This window comes from Tachypleus tridentatus, chromosome 2, assembly GCF_004210375.1.
Source record: "Tachypleus tridentatus isolate NWPU-2018 chromosome 2, ASM421037v1, whole genome shotgun sequence".
NCBI lineage: Eukaryota > Metazoa > Arthropoda > Merostomata > Xiphosura > Limulidae > Tachypleus > Tachypleus tridentatus.
The window spans coordinates 97,450,413-97,465,199 of NC_134826.1; the positions used below are offsets into that span (position 1 = coordinate 97,450,413).

General features: G+C 33.8%; 1 protein-coding gene across 6 annotated transcripts in view; it reads left to right on the forward strand.

Moving 5' to 3' along the window:
• The window catches only part of nst (phosphoglucomutase 3-like protein nst), a 68,392-nt gene extending 67,726 nt beyond the window's left edge, over nt 1-666 (forward strand). For all 6 annotated transcript variants that reach the window (XM_076489716.1, XM_076489719.1, XM_076489717.1 and 3 more), the window contains one exon: nt 176-666. In XM_076489716.1, coding sequence (XP_076345831.1) covers nt 176-265 — 90 coding nt within the window. In that variant the 3' untranslated portion in view covers nt 266-666. The remainder of the gene's footprint in view (nt 1-175) is intronic.
• The last annotated feature ends 14,121 nt before the right edge of the window (nt 667-14,787 follow it).

A 14,787-nucleotide genomic window follows, 5' to 3' on the forward strand; every position in this document is an offset into this window, starting at 1 on the left:
TTTGTTTGTGTATTATAATGCATATGTCAAGGAGAATTTGTAGAGTTAAGTTTTAATAACTCATGAAAGTGTAAAAATGTGCTGATTTTACTTGTTTTGTGAATGTTGTGAAATGCATTATCATCAACTACAATTTAAAACAGTTGCTACACAGTTGTTGAAATTTCTTTTTAAGGAGCATGCAGACATGTTGGCCTATGAAGTGAGTAAAAAAGTTTATCAGCTAGCTGGTGGTGTTGGATCAGAACCTCAACCTCCAGTTTGAGTTCTGTAGGAGAGTTTTAGCTCAAGGTTATGATAGTTTCCTTTGGTGATGGCTCAGTTATACTTCATTTAAATCATTGCCATGATGCTCAAATCGATGTCGGTGATGGGAAGAATTTAGTCAATTGTGATTTATATTTTTATACACTTGTTCAAATTTAGATGAAACGTTCCAGATTTGATTTTTCTGTTCCAATACAAGTTTGTTTGTTTAACATATATAAACAGAATTTTTTAAGTGTTATAATAAAACTTGTTTTGAACAAAACCAACAATTTTCAAGAAGTTCATGGATAAAAAAAAAATGATTTGTTTTCTCTTTCTATAAAATTATGTTTAGTAAAAGTGAAAAAAATAATTTTGTAATACAAGTACCAAAGTAAAATTTAGTGATTATCTTTACTTCATTGTGCTGTTTTAAGGTTAAAATTATTAACAAAAATAACACAATTCTAAAGTAAAGAAGCAATATTAAAAACTTACAGGAGACTAACTGAACATTTTATTTATGGTATGAGGTACATTTTTAATACATACGTATTTGGCCCCAGTGGATTGCCTAGTATTTAACAATACACTAACATTATGGAAAGACTTACAGCTACTTTGATAAGAAAATTATTTTTCAAACTTGAATAGAAGTGAGCTGCACATGCCAGTTGGGATAATGATCTCACATAATATGAGAAGACTGTAGTTACAAAATAGAGCCTTCTTATTCTTAAGGTCACCATAATGAAGCTAGACATATCTCTTGTATCATTAATAAGTTAATGAACACAGACTTTAGATTAGGAAAGGCTGTCAAATAATTAATAGATTTTTTCACAGCACTTCTTATGCAGCCACACACACCTATCTTCTAATGCTGCTTTTTAGTGAACTATGGTGCCTTTAATTAACTTAAATGTAGCCTTAGAAGCAGATTTTCTTATTGTGAAGTAGGAAAAGGACTATGGAATATTTGTAAACATAAATAGCCTAAAATGGACCTCTTCATCCTTTACGAAAACCTTATTACAATGAAAACTGAAACATAATTTTATTGGCCAGTAAAATAAAATAATGATCCTTATACTGAGTATGATGAAGTATTTCTAAGGATTATGTGAAACTTGAAATTATTGTCTTTATGAATTGTGAAAAATTACTGAAGATGATCACACTTCATAAAGACAATAATTTCAAGTTTCACACAATCCTTATACTGAGTATGGTGAAGTATAATTGTATACTTTTTCTGTGTGAAACTTGAAATTATTGTCTTTATGAAGTATGATCATCTTCAGTAATTTTTCACCATGACTGAGGTATGTTTTATGCATATAAATAAAACTTAAAAGAATGTGATTATGTATCAATATACATTTTTGGCAGGGACATTAAAAAATATATCTTCAGTGTAAAATTATATGCATATGAAACTGTTGTTCATGGACATACTTTTGCAACACATTAACATATATGGTTTGGATATTAAAACAAATCTTACAGGACAAATAATACCATACATTTAAACTGTTACATCAAGAAAAACACAAACGTTAAGTGTTACGAAAGTAGAAACAAACAATAACATTCTTCATAGAACATGGTGTGACATGGCAATGAAAACACTTTTGCAGGAGAAATATATAAATAAAAAATAAATACATGTGTAAATGCATAATTGAGAGGTAGCAGGTACTAGCTTCCTATAACTACACATGTTAGAAAATAAACTGAAACAATTTAAATCATATTTAGCTATCAGTTAATAATTACGTTTACTATAGATAGTTAAAATGTTTAATAAAAAATGGTAACCCCCATGAAAGTTACTAATCTGTTACTATAAAATAAAAATCAACCCTCTTGATAATTATAACCTCTGAATATTTGAGTTGTTAATGCACTATACAAGCACGCTCTAGAAAGTTGAGCCTTTAGCTTGCTTAGTAAGGAACTCCTCTGATGTGTGTGAGGTCTCAGGTCTGAATCTGAGCTGAGTAAATTACTATAACGTATGAAAAACTGACATCGCACTTGTGGTTTCCCTAAGGCCTAAAGGGGGTCCTTGTTTATGATAAGGAAATACTGTAGTGATGTCTTACTAGCAAGGTTAACTCTTTTAGCATGATTGGTAGAGCACTTTCCTAGTATACAAAAGGTTTCAGGTCTGAATCCAAGCTAATGAAATAAACTTGACATTACTGCACCAAATATCTGTGTTTATCATCAAATAAATGTTGCTAGCCAAGTTTGTATCTGTATTCTGGCTTGTGGAAAGAAATTTTAAATGCATAGGTTTGCAAAACTGTAATCTGCAGTAACACAAATTCTGATACCTGGGGACTTACTCCTAGACCAACACTTACTGGATGATCTTTTAGGCATGTTTTAGTCTGCTACATGTAGATTAGTATATCCTCTGGGCTCCAGAATCAGGAGAGGTTTGTAGACAAACAAATCCATTCTGAATGTACATTAATGTAGGGATATTCCAAGTTTTGATATTAAAAGTTGGTGTTTCAATGCTAATTTGTTGCATACATTTCACAAAATAGTTTGAAATAAGCTGTTTATTGACGTTGTTTTATTCTTCTTCTAAGGCAACTTCATTTTTAGAATTTTATGACAAGTAAATTATGTTACAAATTTATATTGCTGATTAACAATGCTATTAAAATATTTATTGTTGAAGTTTAACTTTTGAATAGTTTTCTATGTGGATATCTGGTTTTAGGCAAAAACTTCTAGAATCTTAATGTTCTAAATGACACTGCCTCTCACTACAAACCATAAAACAAAATCCCTCATCAGACAACAATACCTCTTATTACAAATTATCAAGTAATGCTACTTATCACAACAAACCATCTTCAAACAACCAAATCTCCCAACAAAAATCCTAACCAGACAACACTGTCTCTTACTATAAACTTTCCTCAAAAATGGATTCCTCCATCATTCATGAGTTTCATTCCACCATTTCACAGATATGGTTTAGTGTTATGTTATTACAAAGGAATATATTTCAAGTACTTGAAAGATCTAAGTACAAACGTTTAAACTGTTGGACAAACACTTAGTTTATAAAGAACAACATAAAACCATACTTTTGAAAAGACTGTTCGTTTTAACACTGTGTGTATGTGTGTTTCATTATCTTGCTTTGTGACACAAGTTTTCACATTTCTATTCAGTTTTAAAGATAAGTCTTAAAACTGATACTGCTAAAATCCGGGTTTTGAAGCCCGTGTTACATAGCAGAAATTTTCCACTGTATAGTTTTGCACTTAACAAATAAATAAAAATATTTTATGTACTAACCTAACCAACCTTCCAACTATATACCATTGTTTTCCGATTCATGCTCACTCTTCATTAAAATTATTCAAGTAGCTTCAATCTTTATAAGCGTCATAGACAGAGATTCCAAAGGTTTGTATTTTCCGCACAAAAGTTATTCACATATTTTTGGTGTGATTGTATTTTCGTTACTAATAATGGGCATCAGTCTCTTTGTTTGCCCTGTTAGAATTAAATTATCCTCTTCTAACTTACGCGAGGCTACAGCTCATAACTGTTTTTGGAAAACAAAAACAACCAGCTGTTTAACTTTCTTAAATTTTCCAAGGAGTATTCTTAACGACATCAAAAGAGGATTAATATTTACACAAATGTGAATTATTACTGAAAGCTGTGCATTAAAATGTCACAAAAGAATAATATTTGTAAAGTATGACATATCAATATAAGTTTAATCAACCCAACTTTACTAGACCTATAGTTGTTTTGGTGTCGTCAATAAATACCTTAATTTTAAGTTCAAGTGAGGTATCGCTAAGTATGTGGATGCCCCGCATTATTAATTGTAGCAATAAACAGAGAAAGGTGTAGAACAAGTAAACATATTTTTCGAAGTAATGATGTTTAGAAAATAACATTTAAAGGAAACGCGTCGAAAAACGTGTTGTCCTGCAAGTAATCTGAAAGTGCAATATAGGTGAACGTAACTTTTTTAAAGCAATAATGTTTATAGACAAAACAACGATATCTTAAGCAAATACTAAGAAACGTGCCACAGTACAATTAACTTCTTGAATAACTGACGCTACCAAAGATCAAAGAAATACAGAGGCATTACTTCAGAGAAACACACCGAGGGACTTTAGTTACAAATAGACCTTCTCGGAGTTATAGGAGGTTACCGAAGCTATAAACTAAAATCGAGGAAATGTCTCATGAATATTGAACAAAATAAGCAGGCGTCAACGAGCTTGTAAGGAAATATACAAACTTTGATGTTGAACCTGAAGACCTCGATTAATGAGACGACGCTATAATCTGACCGTTGTTTTCGGATGGTGAAAGAAATACTTTACATAAATAGAAAATATGTCATGTGGTCAGTTAAATTAACCAAGCCCGTGTTAAAAAGAGAATTAGTAATTAACTGGAGAATGTAGGAGTTCGTAAATAAAGTTTGATTGTGTCGGTAAGAGTTTGGTCACGAAACAAACTCGGAGCAATAGTAAACAGGAAACCAGCTGTTTCTTTAAGTAGGCTGATAATCACCCTTTTACTAATATAAAGGGCTTGGAAAATAAGCCCAGTGTTTGTTTATTGAATTTCGCGCAAAGCTACTCGAGGGCTATCTGCTCTAGCCGTCCCTAATTTAGCAGTGTAAGACTAGAGGGAAGGCAGCTAGTCATCACCACCCACCGCCAACTCTTGGGCTACTCTTTTACCAACAAATAGTGGGATTGACCGTGACATTATACGACCCCACGGCTAAAAGGGTGAGCATGTTTAGTGGGAAGGGGATTCGAACCCGCGACCCTCAGATTACGAGTCGAACGCCTTAACCCACCTGGCCATGCCGGACCTCTAAGCCCACTGAGTTAGTCAGCTAAGTAATTCAGACAGCTCAGAATCCCAACGGAAGAACAGGAAGATGTCTTTCTGTGTGTGTTTTTCTTACAGCAAAGCCACATCGGGCTATCTGCTGAGTCTGCCGAGGGGAATCGAACCCCTGATTTTAGCGTTGTAAATCCGTAGACTTGCCGCTGTACCAGCGGGGGACCGATGTCTTTATATGCAAGCTCTTTGTAAGTATTATTAATGTCATTATCCCTTTAACATCAGTCACCATAGTAATAGAAGTAACTAATTGCCTATAATAAGCAATAGCAAGTTAGACTGTATATATGTGTATAGTGTTAAATGTTTTAAAGTATAAATAAAGTGTTTATTGGACGTCTCGGGTTCGAGTCTTTTTGGTTTGAACTGTAAAGCCTTGAATTAGTGCCTATGAGCTCCCTTCGCCACGACATCCTCACTTAAAATAAATTTTGCACGTGACAGCGGGTAGTATTAGTTGAAGCTCCAACGGCTAAACCGATTGAACCCACTCGGTCAGCCCACGACCCCGTCACGTGACACTAGCCTAGACAACGTTTCAATAACCACCATCGGTTATCATTCTCAAAAACTTTCCAATTAAAATCAGTTACAGCTACAGAATACCTTTTTAATTTTATTTGTTTGTTTGTTTTATGCGCAAATCTATGCTGTGCTCACTGCAGGGATCTGGCCCCGAAAGCTTTATAATTTCTAGTATTTATTGTTAAGTAATCCATTGTGAGGGGACAACACTTAAGACATAGCTTAGCACTACTGAACTTACACGTGCACAACTGTGTCAAAAGTACATTTCACACTTGCCAAGCAAGCTTCTGATTTGAATTCGTAAATGGTTTATTAAGAGGGATGAGAAAAAGTATACTCTAGCGTGATTTCTACACACAGTTTAGATAATTTTAAGATTTAGTTCAACGTTATTAAACTTCCAAGGCTAAAATATAATTTGAAGTGCAACGTACTTTTGCTGGATGTACTAAGGTAACACAACTTTTTAATATGTACGTGCTTGTAAAACCACATTTTGAATTTGTTACGAAATCAAAATTATTAACAACCATACACATACTTCTACGATCTAGGTTGTTAACAACCGTTATATCCACCCCAAAATAATCTGAGTTTTGATGAGCATGAATGAAAAACAAAACACCGTCAAAAAAAACAACATTTTTTTTCTTTCCAGTCAGTTTTGAACTCAAGTCACTGTTTTCAAAATTTTAATAAGTACTGTACATTCCATCATTAAAAACGAAAGTTGTAATAATGTTTTTTGTAGTAACATAAGCAATTTCGCCTATAATTTGTTGTACTCTATGTGTACTTCAAAACTGCCCTTTAGTGGCACAGCGGTATTCTGCGAACTCTTCCAACTAAAAACCGGCTTTCAATACTCGTTGTGGGCAGAGCACAGTTATCCCATTGTGTAGCTTTGTGCTTAATTCTAAATAAACAAAGAAAACGTTAAAATTAAACTATAAGATTAGAAAGTGTATATATTTTTCTGTATAAATTATTTTCATAATTTAGTCAACAGTGTTAATGCACACGACTTTCATAAGGAACGTGTGCTTCCGATGATTTTTTTTTTCTTTGCAAAAAGACCTGGTGGAAAGGATGCTTGACTCCAAATCTGTGGATCCAAAGTTCGAATCTCTGTTACAATCGCACAAAGCTACTCGAGGGCTATCTGTGCTAGCCGTCCCTAATTTGGCAGTGTAAGACTAGATGGAAGGCAGCTAGTCATCACCACCCACCGCCAACTCTTGGGCTACTCTTTTACCAACGAATAGTGGGATTGACCGTAACATTATAACGCCCACACGGCTGGGAGGGCGAGCATGTTTGGCGCGACCGGGATGCGAACCCGCGACCCTCAGATTACGAGTCGCACGGCTTAACACGCTTGACCATACCGGGCTACGCAACATTTTAGACATCGAAATAATGCGATCAAATAATCAATAGCTACAGTAAATTGTTATGAACCATATCGGCCAGCTGCTAGCTATGTTCATAATTATTACAGTGTACAAAGTTAGCTATTATATTAAGCAGTTATTTGCCCATAATTGGGCGTAAAAAAACTAGCAAACAAGATAAATAAAATATGGAAATTTAAAAATTTGGAAATAAGGCATTGTTTGAAATGCCATGCAGAGCTACAGAGCTAGCTATCTGCATTAGCTATTCCCAATTTAGCAGATTAGAAGGAAGGCAGCTAGTCATCACCGACAATCCTCGGACTTCTCTTTTACTAATGAATAGTGGGATTAATCATCACTTTATAATGCCCTCATGGTTAAAAGGGCAAGCATGTTTGGTGGGACAGAGATTCGAGCTCTCAATTTGCGGATTGTGAGTCGAGCACCCTAACGATCTTGTCATGGAAAAATACATATCGTACAAAAGTAAGGAAATAAAGTTGAAGATATTATTTACTCAAACTACAAACATCTATATTGAGTATACCAAATGTAAATCTAGATAATAATACAGATACAAAATATAAAAACGACAGTTTTGGCCAAAGTAAAAAATAAAATTTATAATAGATGTTTCAGTTTTCGATGTACCAGATAACTTCGTTCTTTTTCATCTTAATTACTCTTACACTTTATTTTGACATTGTATTTGGTCTCTTTCTTCAACTAAGTCAGCAGATATTCATATTCAATTTATGACATTTTTTTGCAAACTGTTCAAGTTTCCTTGATGGTTGCACTTTTCTTCTCTCATTTTAATACTTGTGTACTGTTGGTTTAACAAGTTCATAGAGGAAGAAATGTGATTTTTCTTGAGTTAAAGATCTTACAAACCTGAGAAAATCTGTTACCTAGAGTGGTGAAATGTTCAAGATGTATCACTTTTACAGCTGCTGCAAAAAGCACAAATAGTTGAGTGTATACGCTGTGGCTCGGAGGTTAGTGATCCTGAAACCAACCAGCTCACTCTGTAGAATAACTTCAATGTTGTTGATCAAAATAATTCAGAATCAAAACCCTGGTCTTTCTTATGTGTGGATAACTGAAGGAGATGCTGATTGATGATGTCCACCAGCAAAGCTGTCTCACTATCTGGAAAGGCAATAGGCACTGAAGGGTAAGGATCTTTGTTTATGAGGTAGAAATTAGCCTCTTTTAGATATTAGTCATGTTGCGTGAACCCCTTGTGTCACGCAAAAGCCCAAAGATTCTTCCACATAGACACAAGACATTAACTTTCATCTGAAGATAGAAGTCCTCAGGCGCAAACAAAATTATGTGTTTCTGATATCTTGGACACTTTGTCAAGGTGTGGGTTGAGATAACCTTATAAATACTTCGTTTTCTTAGTCAAGCATGTCTTCCCAACATTTAAGGGTACAAGAAAAGCATATCTATTGGATTGCATCTTTACAGATTTATGGAACGTTATTGTTTACCTGGTTGTCCAAGAGAAGTCAAGCGAAAAACACCAGTTGAAAAGCAACATGATTGGTCCAACGATCAGCTTAAAGCTGCAAGTTATGAACTAAGTGAGAGGCGATTGTTCATTAATTCTTTCAAAAGAAGTCTAAAAGGTGTTCTTTACAATGGTAACATATATGTATCTGTTCCCCTTTGCTGATTCGGTTCACTTGAAGAAAATGCGCGAAAATCTCGAACATCTTAATAAGGTCAAATACAGATAATAAGGTTGGCTACTTTGCGAAGACTTAAAAGCCCTTTTTTATATTGTTGGGTCAACAATCCAGTTATACAAAGTTATGGTAATTTTTTGTGTGAATGGGAAGCAAAGAACGAATCAACACTACTTAAAGAAGCAACGGCGACATGGAGTTAGCCTAATACTAGGATCGAAAAACATTGAACGTGAAAGTTTGGTTGACACAAAGAAGGTCCTACTACTTCCACTTCACATAAAACTGAATTTGATGAAGCAGCCTGTAAAAGACTTAAACAAAGATGATGATGGTTTCATGTTTCTGTGTGGGTAATTTCTAGCTCTTTCAGAAGCGAAACTTAAAGAAGGGATTTTTGTTTGTCCTCAAATAAGGAAAATGACTTTGGATGAACATTTTGAAGAACAACGAAGAACGTTGAAAAAGAAACATGGATTGTCTTTATATATGTAACTGACATTTTTTTTAGAAAACAACAAAGACCCAAATTAGGAAAATGTTGTGAATAACATGATTAATAAATTCAAAGAGTTCGTTGTAATACGAGCAATACGTAAGAGAAAGACTACAATACATAGTTTTGAAACTAAAATACGTAGGTTTTACGCAAGAAAATCAGGATAATAGTTGTTTGACATTATTTTTTTCCCTTCAGTTTGTTTGTATTTTTGTTAAACATAGTAATAAAAAACGATCATTGTGGTAAACGAAACAATAATTTCATCTAAATAAGAATTTGTTATTCCAGGTTTGTTAAAAAGAAAGTCTTAAGTGATATAAAACAAATATTATTTTCGAAATAGGAGTAGCTGAATTATGAAAAAATATATCATCAAAACCAAAACAACTTTAAATTCATTGTTTTGAATTTCGTGCAAAGCTACACTAGGGCTATCTGCTCTAGCCGTCCCTAATTTAGGAGCGTAAAACTAGAGGGAACGCAGCTAGTCATCACCACCTACCGCCAACTCTTGGGTTACTCTTTTACCAACGAATAGTGGGATTGACTGTCACATTATAACGCCCCCACGGCTGAAAAAGCGAACATATTTGGTGCGACGGGGATTCGAACCCACGACCCTCAGATTACGAGTCGAACTCCTTAACCCACCTGGCCATGCCGGGGCTTTTAAATTCATAGCGTAGTGTTATCACTAGGAGACCGAATACTGTCAAAAATATAAAATAAAAATAAACACAGCAAAAACACAACTCGTAGTCTTTATGAAATTGACAAAACACAAAAAACTACAGCCAGAAATATATATAAATGGTATACTACTTTAGACTGCCACATCGGCAAAATTTTTAGGTCTAACCTATGTTTAAAATTAACTTGGATTAACCATGTCAACGAAATTAAAAATAAAGTATGGCGAAGAACCAACTATGGTAGGAGTCTAACTGGCAGAAATAGTGGAGCAACATACTAAAAATTTACAAAACATATATAAGCTTAATAGACTACGCAGCTCCAGCATGGATAACTGTAAGCGACAAAATAATTAAAACCAAACTACAAACAATCCAAAACACACTCTTCACAACAGCATACAGAGTTCCAAGAACTACATCATCTCAATTCATACACAAATATTCGAACATTCCAACCATACCAGATAGACTCCTACATAGTACAATAACGTACTTCGATAAAAATTGGATGAAAAACAAATTACTATGCGAACTAGATAGGTACCTTATACGTGGTGAAGTTAGTCCTAAACATCTCTCCCCGGTCAATATATATTTTAAACATAAAAAATAATAATAATAAATATATAATAAAAATGTATGTATATATACATATAATGAAAAAAAATAAAAAGTGCCACCAACAAACTTGACATCCAGCTGATAGGGCAAAATAATAACCATATATGTACCACAATACATGGGCATTGCCCTGAAAAGGATTAGAGTAATATTCATTTCACTCTTACCCAAAAATGAAGTAATTATCACTATCAAATACTGCAAGACCACATAAATACAGGGAGGAGGAAGAGGTCAAAGAAAACCTGACCCTCCAGGGTACGAACATACAATACCCAAACACCAAGAGAGAGAGCGAACTAGCAGACATTCGTAAGCTAAAATAGCGTTTTGATCCTTATTTTCTAAATTATTTTGAATAGAGAGATAGATATGTGACATCTCTCATAATCGGTCATACTCTCTATATTTGTATTTATGAGAAAGGTGCTAAGGTTATTTACCACCATTTCTAATTTTGAGCTAGTGACCAAAGGGAAGTTAGCCAGTAAGCCGTGCCCTGCCATCTATTGTTTATGCTAATAGATTGATTCTCGCAGCTTAAAATGCAGGAAATGTATTTTGTTATATCACACAGTTTTTGAACCCAGCTTACCATCATTGAAATTCATATTTTTACCATAGATCTAACTATCCAATTAAATAATAACCGGACAAATAGCTTAACGCTTAAAAATTTACATTTAGCAGGACTGAAAATGATCAGCGATCATTACGATTTCTAATACATTTATAGGCTGAATGAATTTTGTGTTCATTGCCTTTTAAGCATTCAAATGGAATTTTGCAATGAATAATAGCAGGATGTCTATGTGCGAAACCACCCAAGATCTCGTATGTGTATTAGTATGATGTTGAAGTAGACTTTAAAAACAAATGTACGAGACCTGCTTAAAGAATGAGAGAGTAATACTTTAATCAGCACAGTATATGAATCAGAATATGATAACTAAGCAGGTACAATAACTTTTACTTCTAACTCTAAATACATTTTTTAAACACTGTGGTATTAATAGATGTTCATTTAATTGCTCATACATCACTGATTACTTGTACTTGTACCGTTCCTTTGTTTATAATAAAAATTTAAAGGACAAACAGTGCAGCCGTGAAGATCATTCTTTGAATAAAATAACATTTATTGTGACATTACAGCCTCTAAACACACCCCTTTCGTTTTCTCGTACATCAACACAATAGTCTGCTTCTGTGCATGGAATAGATTTCTACGTTTATTTGTGTTAATACAGCAAGTAAAGTGCAAAGAAAGGTGTCTGGGTGAGCTCAATTCTCTGCACATTTTTGTTTTCAATCCTTGAAACATGTCAGTTATTAGATGGGAAACAAATGTTTTAGCTATAAAATAAATGGTACATAGAGGCAATATTAAAAATAATTGTAATATGCTGTTAAGTGTTTAATGGCAAGAATTCACTGTTTAGTTTAGATTTTAAATTTTTTTCTAATATTAACTGAATAAGAATATTCGCACATAATATAGGAGTTGGTTCCCTAAAGACATCAATTGTATAATGTACAAAGCGTTGAGTGTTCTACATGTTACAGTCATGTAATGTTCATTTATTATTGGCTGATAATTCCTGTTTCACTCTGTATTTAAGCTTTTTAATAGGAACACCATGTTTATGCAAAAAGGTTAATTTAAAGGGGGCAATGACAACACTACTTAAACTAAGTGACAATATCGTGCACTGCCCAGAAATACATAAAATGGATTTAGGTTAATATACTGGCATTAGTGATAAAGTATTTGTTAAATTATCTCTACTGAAACAAGGGGAAGAAAGATGAAGAATTTGTTGAGTGAATCTTTTTCTGTTTTGATATATTAGCGATGCTTTCTTACCTTATTTTGCCCCTTTTGGGGTAGAAAAACAAACAAAATAAGTTTCAATCATCTTTCAAAGTAAAATTCTCTGTCATTCTTGATTATCTTGAATGCATATTTGTATTATGCCTATTGAATACTTAGCTATTCCTACACATAGAATCTGCCGACTCTACACTATTATCTATTTGTTTCTTTGTTTTTAATTTCTCGTCAAGCTACACAAACAGTGTAAAACTAGATGGAAGGTAGCTAGTTATTACTACCCACCGACGACTCTTGAGCTACTCTTTTACCAATGAATAGTGGGATTGATCGTTACATTATAACGCCTCACGACTGAAAGAGCGAGCATTTTTGGTGCGACGGGGATTCGAAACCGTGACCCTCAGATTACGAATCGAACACCTTAACCACCTGGCCATGCCGAGCCTCTACGATAGAAAGTAAAGCAACTTGCTGGTTCGCCAGTTCTTCAGAATTATAATAAAATTAATGCAAATATGATAATCATGAATTTTAAAAACAACTAAGTAAATAACATTGTGTTTTCAATCCCATACCCTATTTCTGAGTTATAAATAACTTAAATAAATTTAATAATAAGTACAATTCACCTACTTAATATAGTTCACACCATAACGGTCGTTGTTCAAGTGAATCAGACGGGTATTATTAAATGCTTTTAAGTAATTGTTTCATTATTTAAGAAATAAATTAAAAAGAACCTACATAATAAAGGTTTCTGGGAATGGCATACATACATGAAGAAGTGGCAGAAGAAAGAACGCCTATATTGCGAAATGAGGTTAAGAGCTAGGAAAAGCATCGTCAGCTAGTTAGTTAGTATTGAGAATCAGAAGGAAAAGAGTTATAAAAAATACACTCGATGCCTAATACGTCCGTAAAGACGCTTGTTAAAACTTCGATGAACGATAGTTACGAGTTTGACAGTGATAAGTTACTGACGCCACTCAAATAATGCACAAAATGCTATTAAAACGGATATGATAGCATTTATAAATAGGAATACGATGCAAGATGTATTATAACCGATTCACAAACTCTCACAGCAACCAATTAATCAATCGTTTTTGTTTTGAGAAAATCTGATGAGTTGCGGAAATCAACCAATGAAGTGTCAAAACTACTTGTGGAAAGCTATGTACACTACTTGGTAATTCGTAAGAATACAGAGAAAGTATCGTATAAAAAACTCATGTCTGGAGCTGAAAAGTCAATTCTCCAGGGGCTAAGAAAAATCACCACAAAGCTTTCCAATAAAAAATCAGCAGTGCTTTCAAGATGTTGTAGTTGTCGAGTTTACCCAAAGCCAGAACACCTCAACTTTGGTATAATTTAAGATTTCTGTTTATCTCGTTCGACTAATGTCAGACATAATACTCTTTGGTGGATTAAAAATGTTAAGGTCAGAAGGAAGAAGGTTTCTGATGCCAGTAATAAAAATTGAGAAAAAGAAAACTCGTGGCAGTTATCAAGGGATGATTCACTTGACATAATTTGTAGAGTAAAGGCCGACATGCACTCAATGGTACTCAAATAGGTGTACGAAATAGAAGACTGTTTAGAGACAACTCTGAATTAAAGGTATAGGCAGATGGTCAGCACTCCTCCCCAAAATCCAACAACAAATTACACAGTAATTTTAAGAAAAACATTTCAAACAACAACAAGACTCAAAGTATGACAACGTTACTTTAGATGGTTGTTTACCAAGTTTTCCTTAGATCGAACCAGAGTAACAAGTTTACTGAGTCACTCTACGAATCGAGTTACGTAATATTAAAAGGCAAATTTATCCGGTTTCATGGGTCTTGAGCAGATTTTTTCGAGAGTTAATATGATATGCGCAATGCTAAATGAGGTGATTTGTTTAGACATTCTCTAGTATAGAAACATGGTATAGACATCATATTGTTCAAGAAATACGAGTAAAACTGATGTTCTAAAAGCCAGAATGCATTTGGAGAAACAAAGTAAGCAAGATGATAATCACAAAAGTGCATAATAATATGTATGTCACATGCAATATTTTACCTAGGTTTCTTCCAGCAAGACATGCTTCAGGAGGAATTCAATAAGAAACGCATTTAATTTATTTTCCAGGACTGATCGTCGCATTTGACATTCTATCAAGTACATCCAGAAAGCGTGCTTCAAGACGAATTTGTTAAGAAATATATTTAACATCAAAATTAGCAAACCAATTTTTTTCTCTAAAGATCAGCCCCACTTATTCTAGTATTTTAAAACAGAAATTATGGATCAATAATAATAAGGAATTTTTAACAACTAAAACTCGTATGTT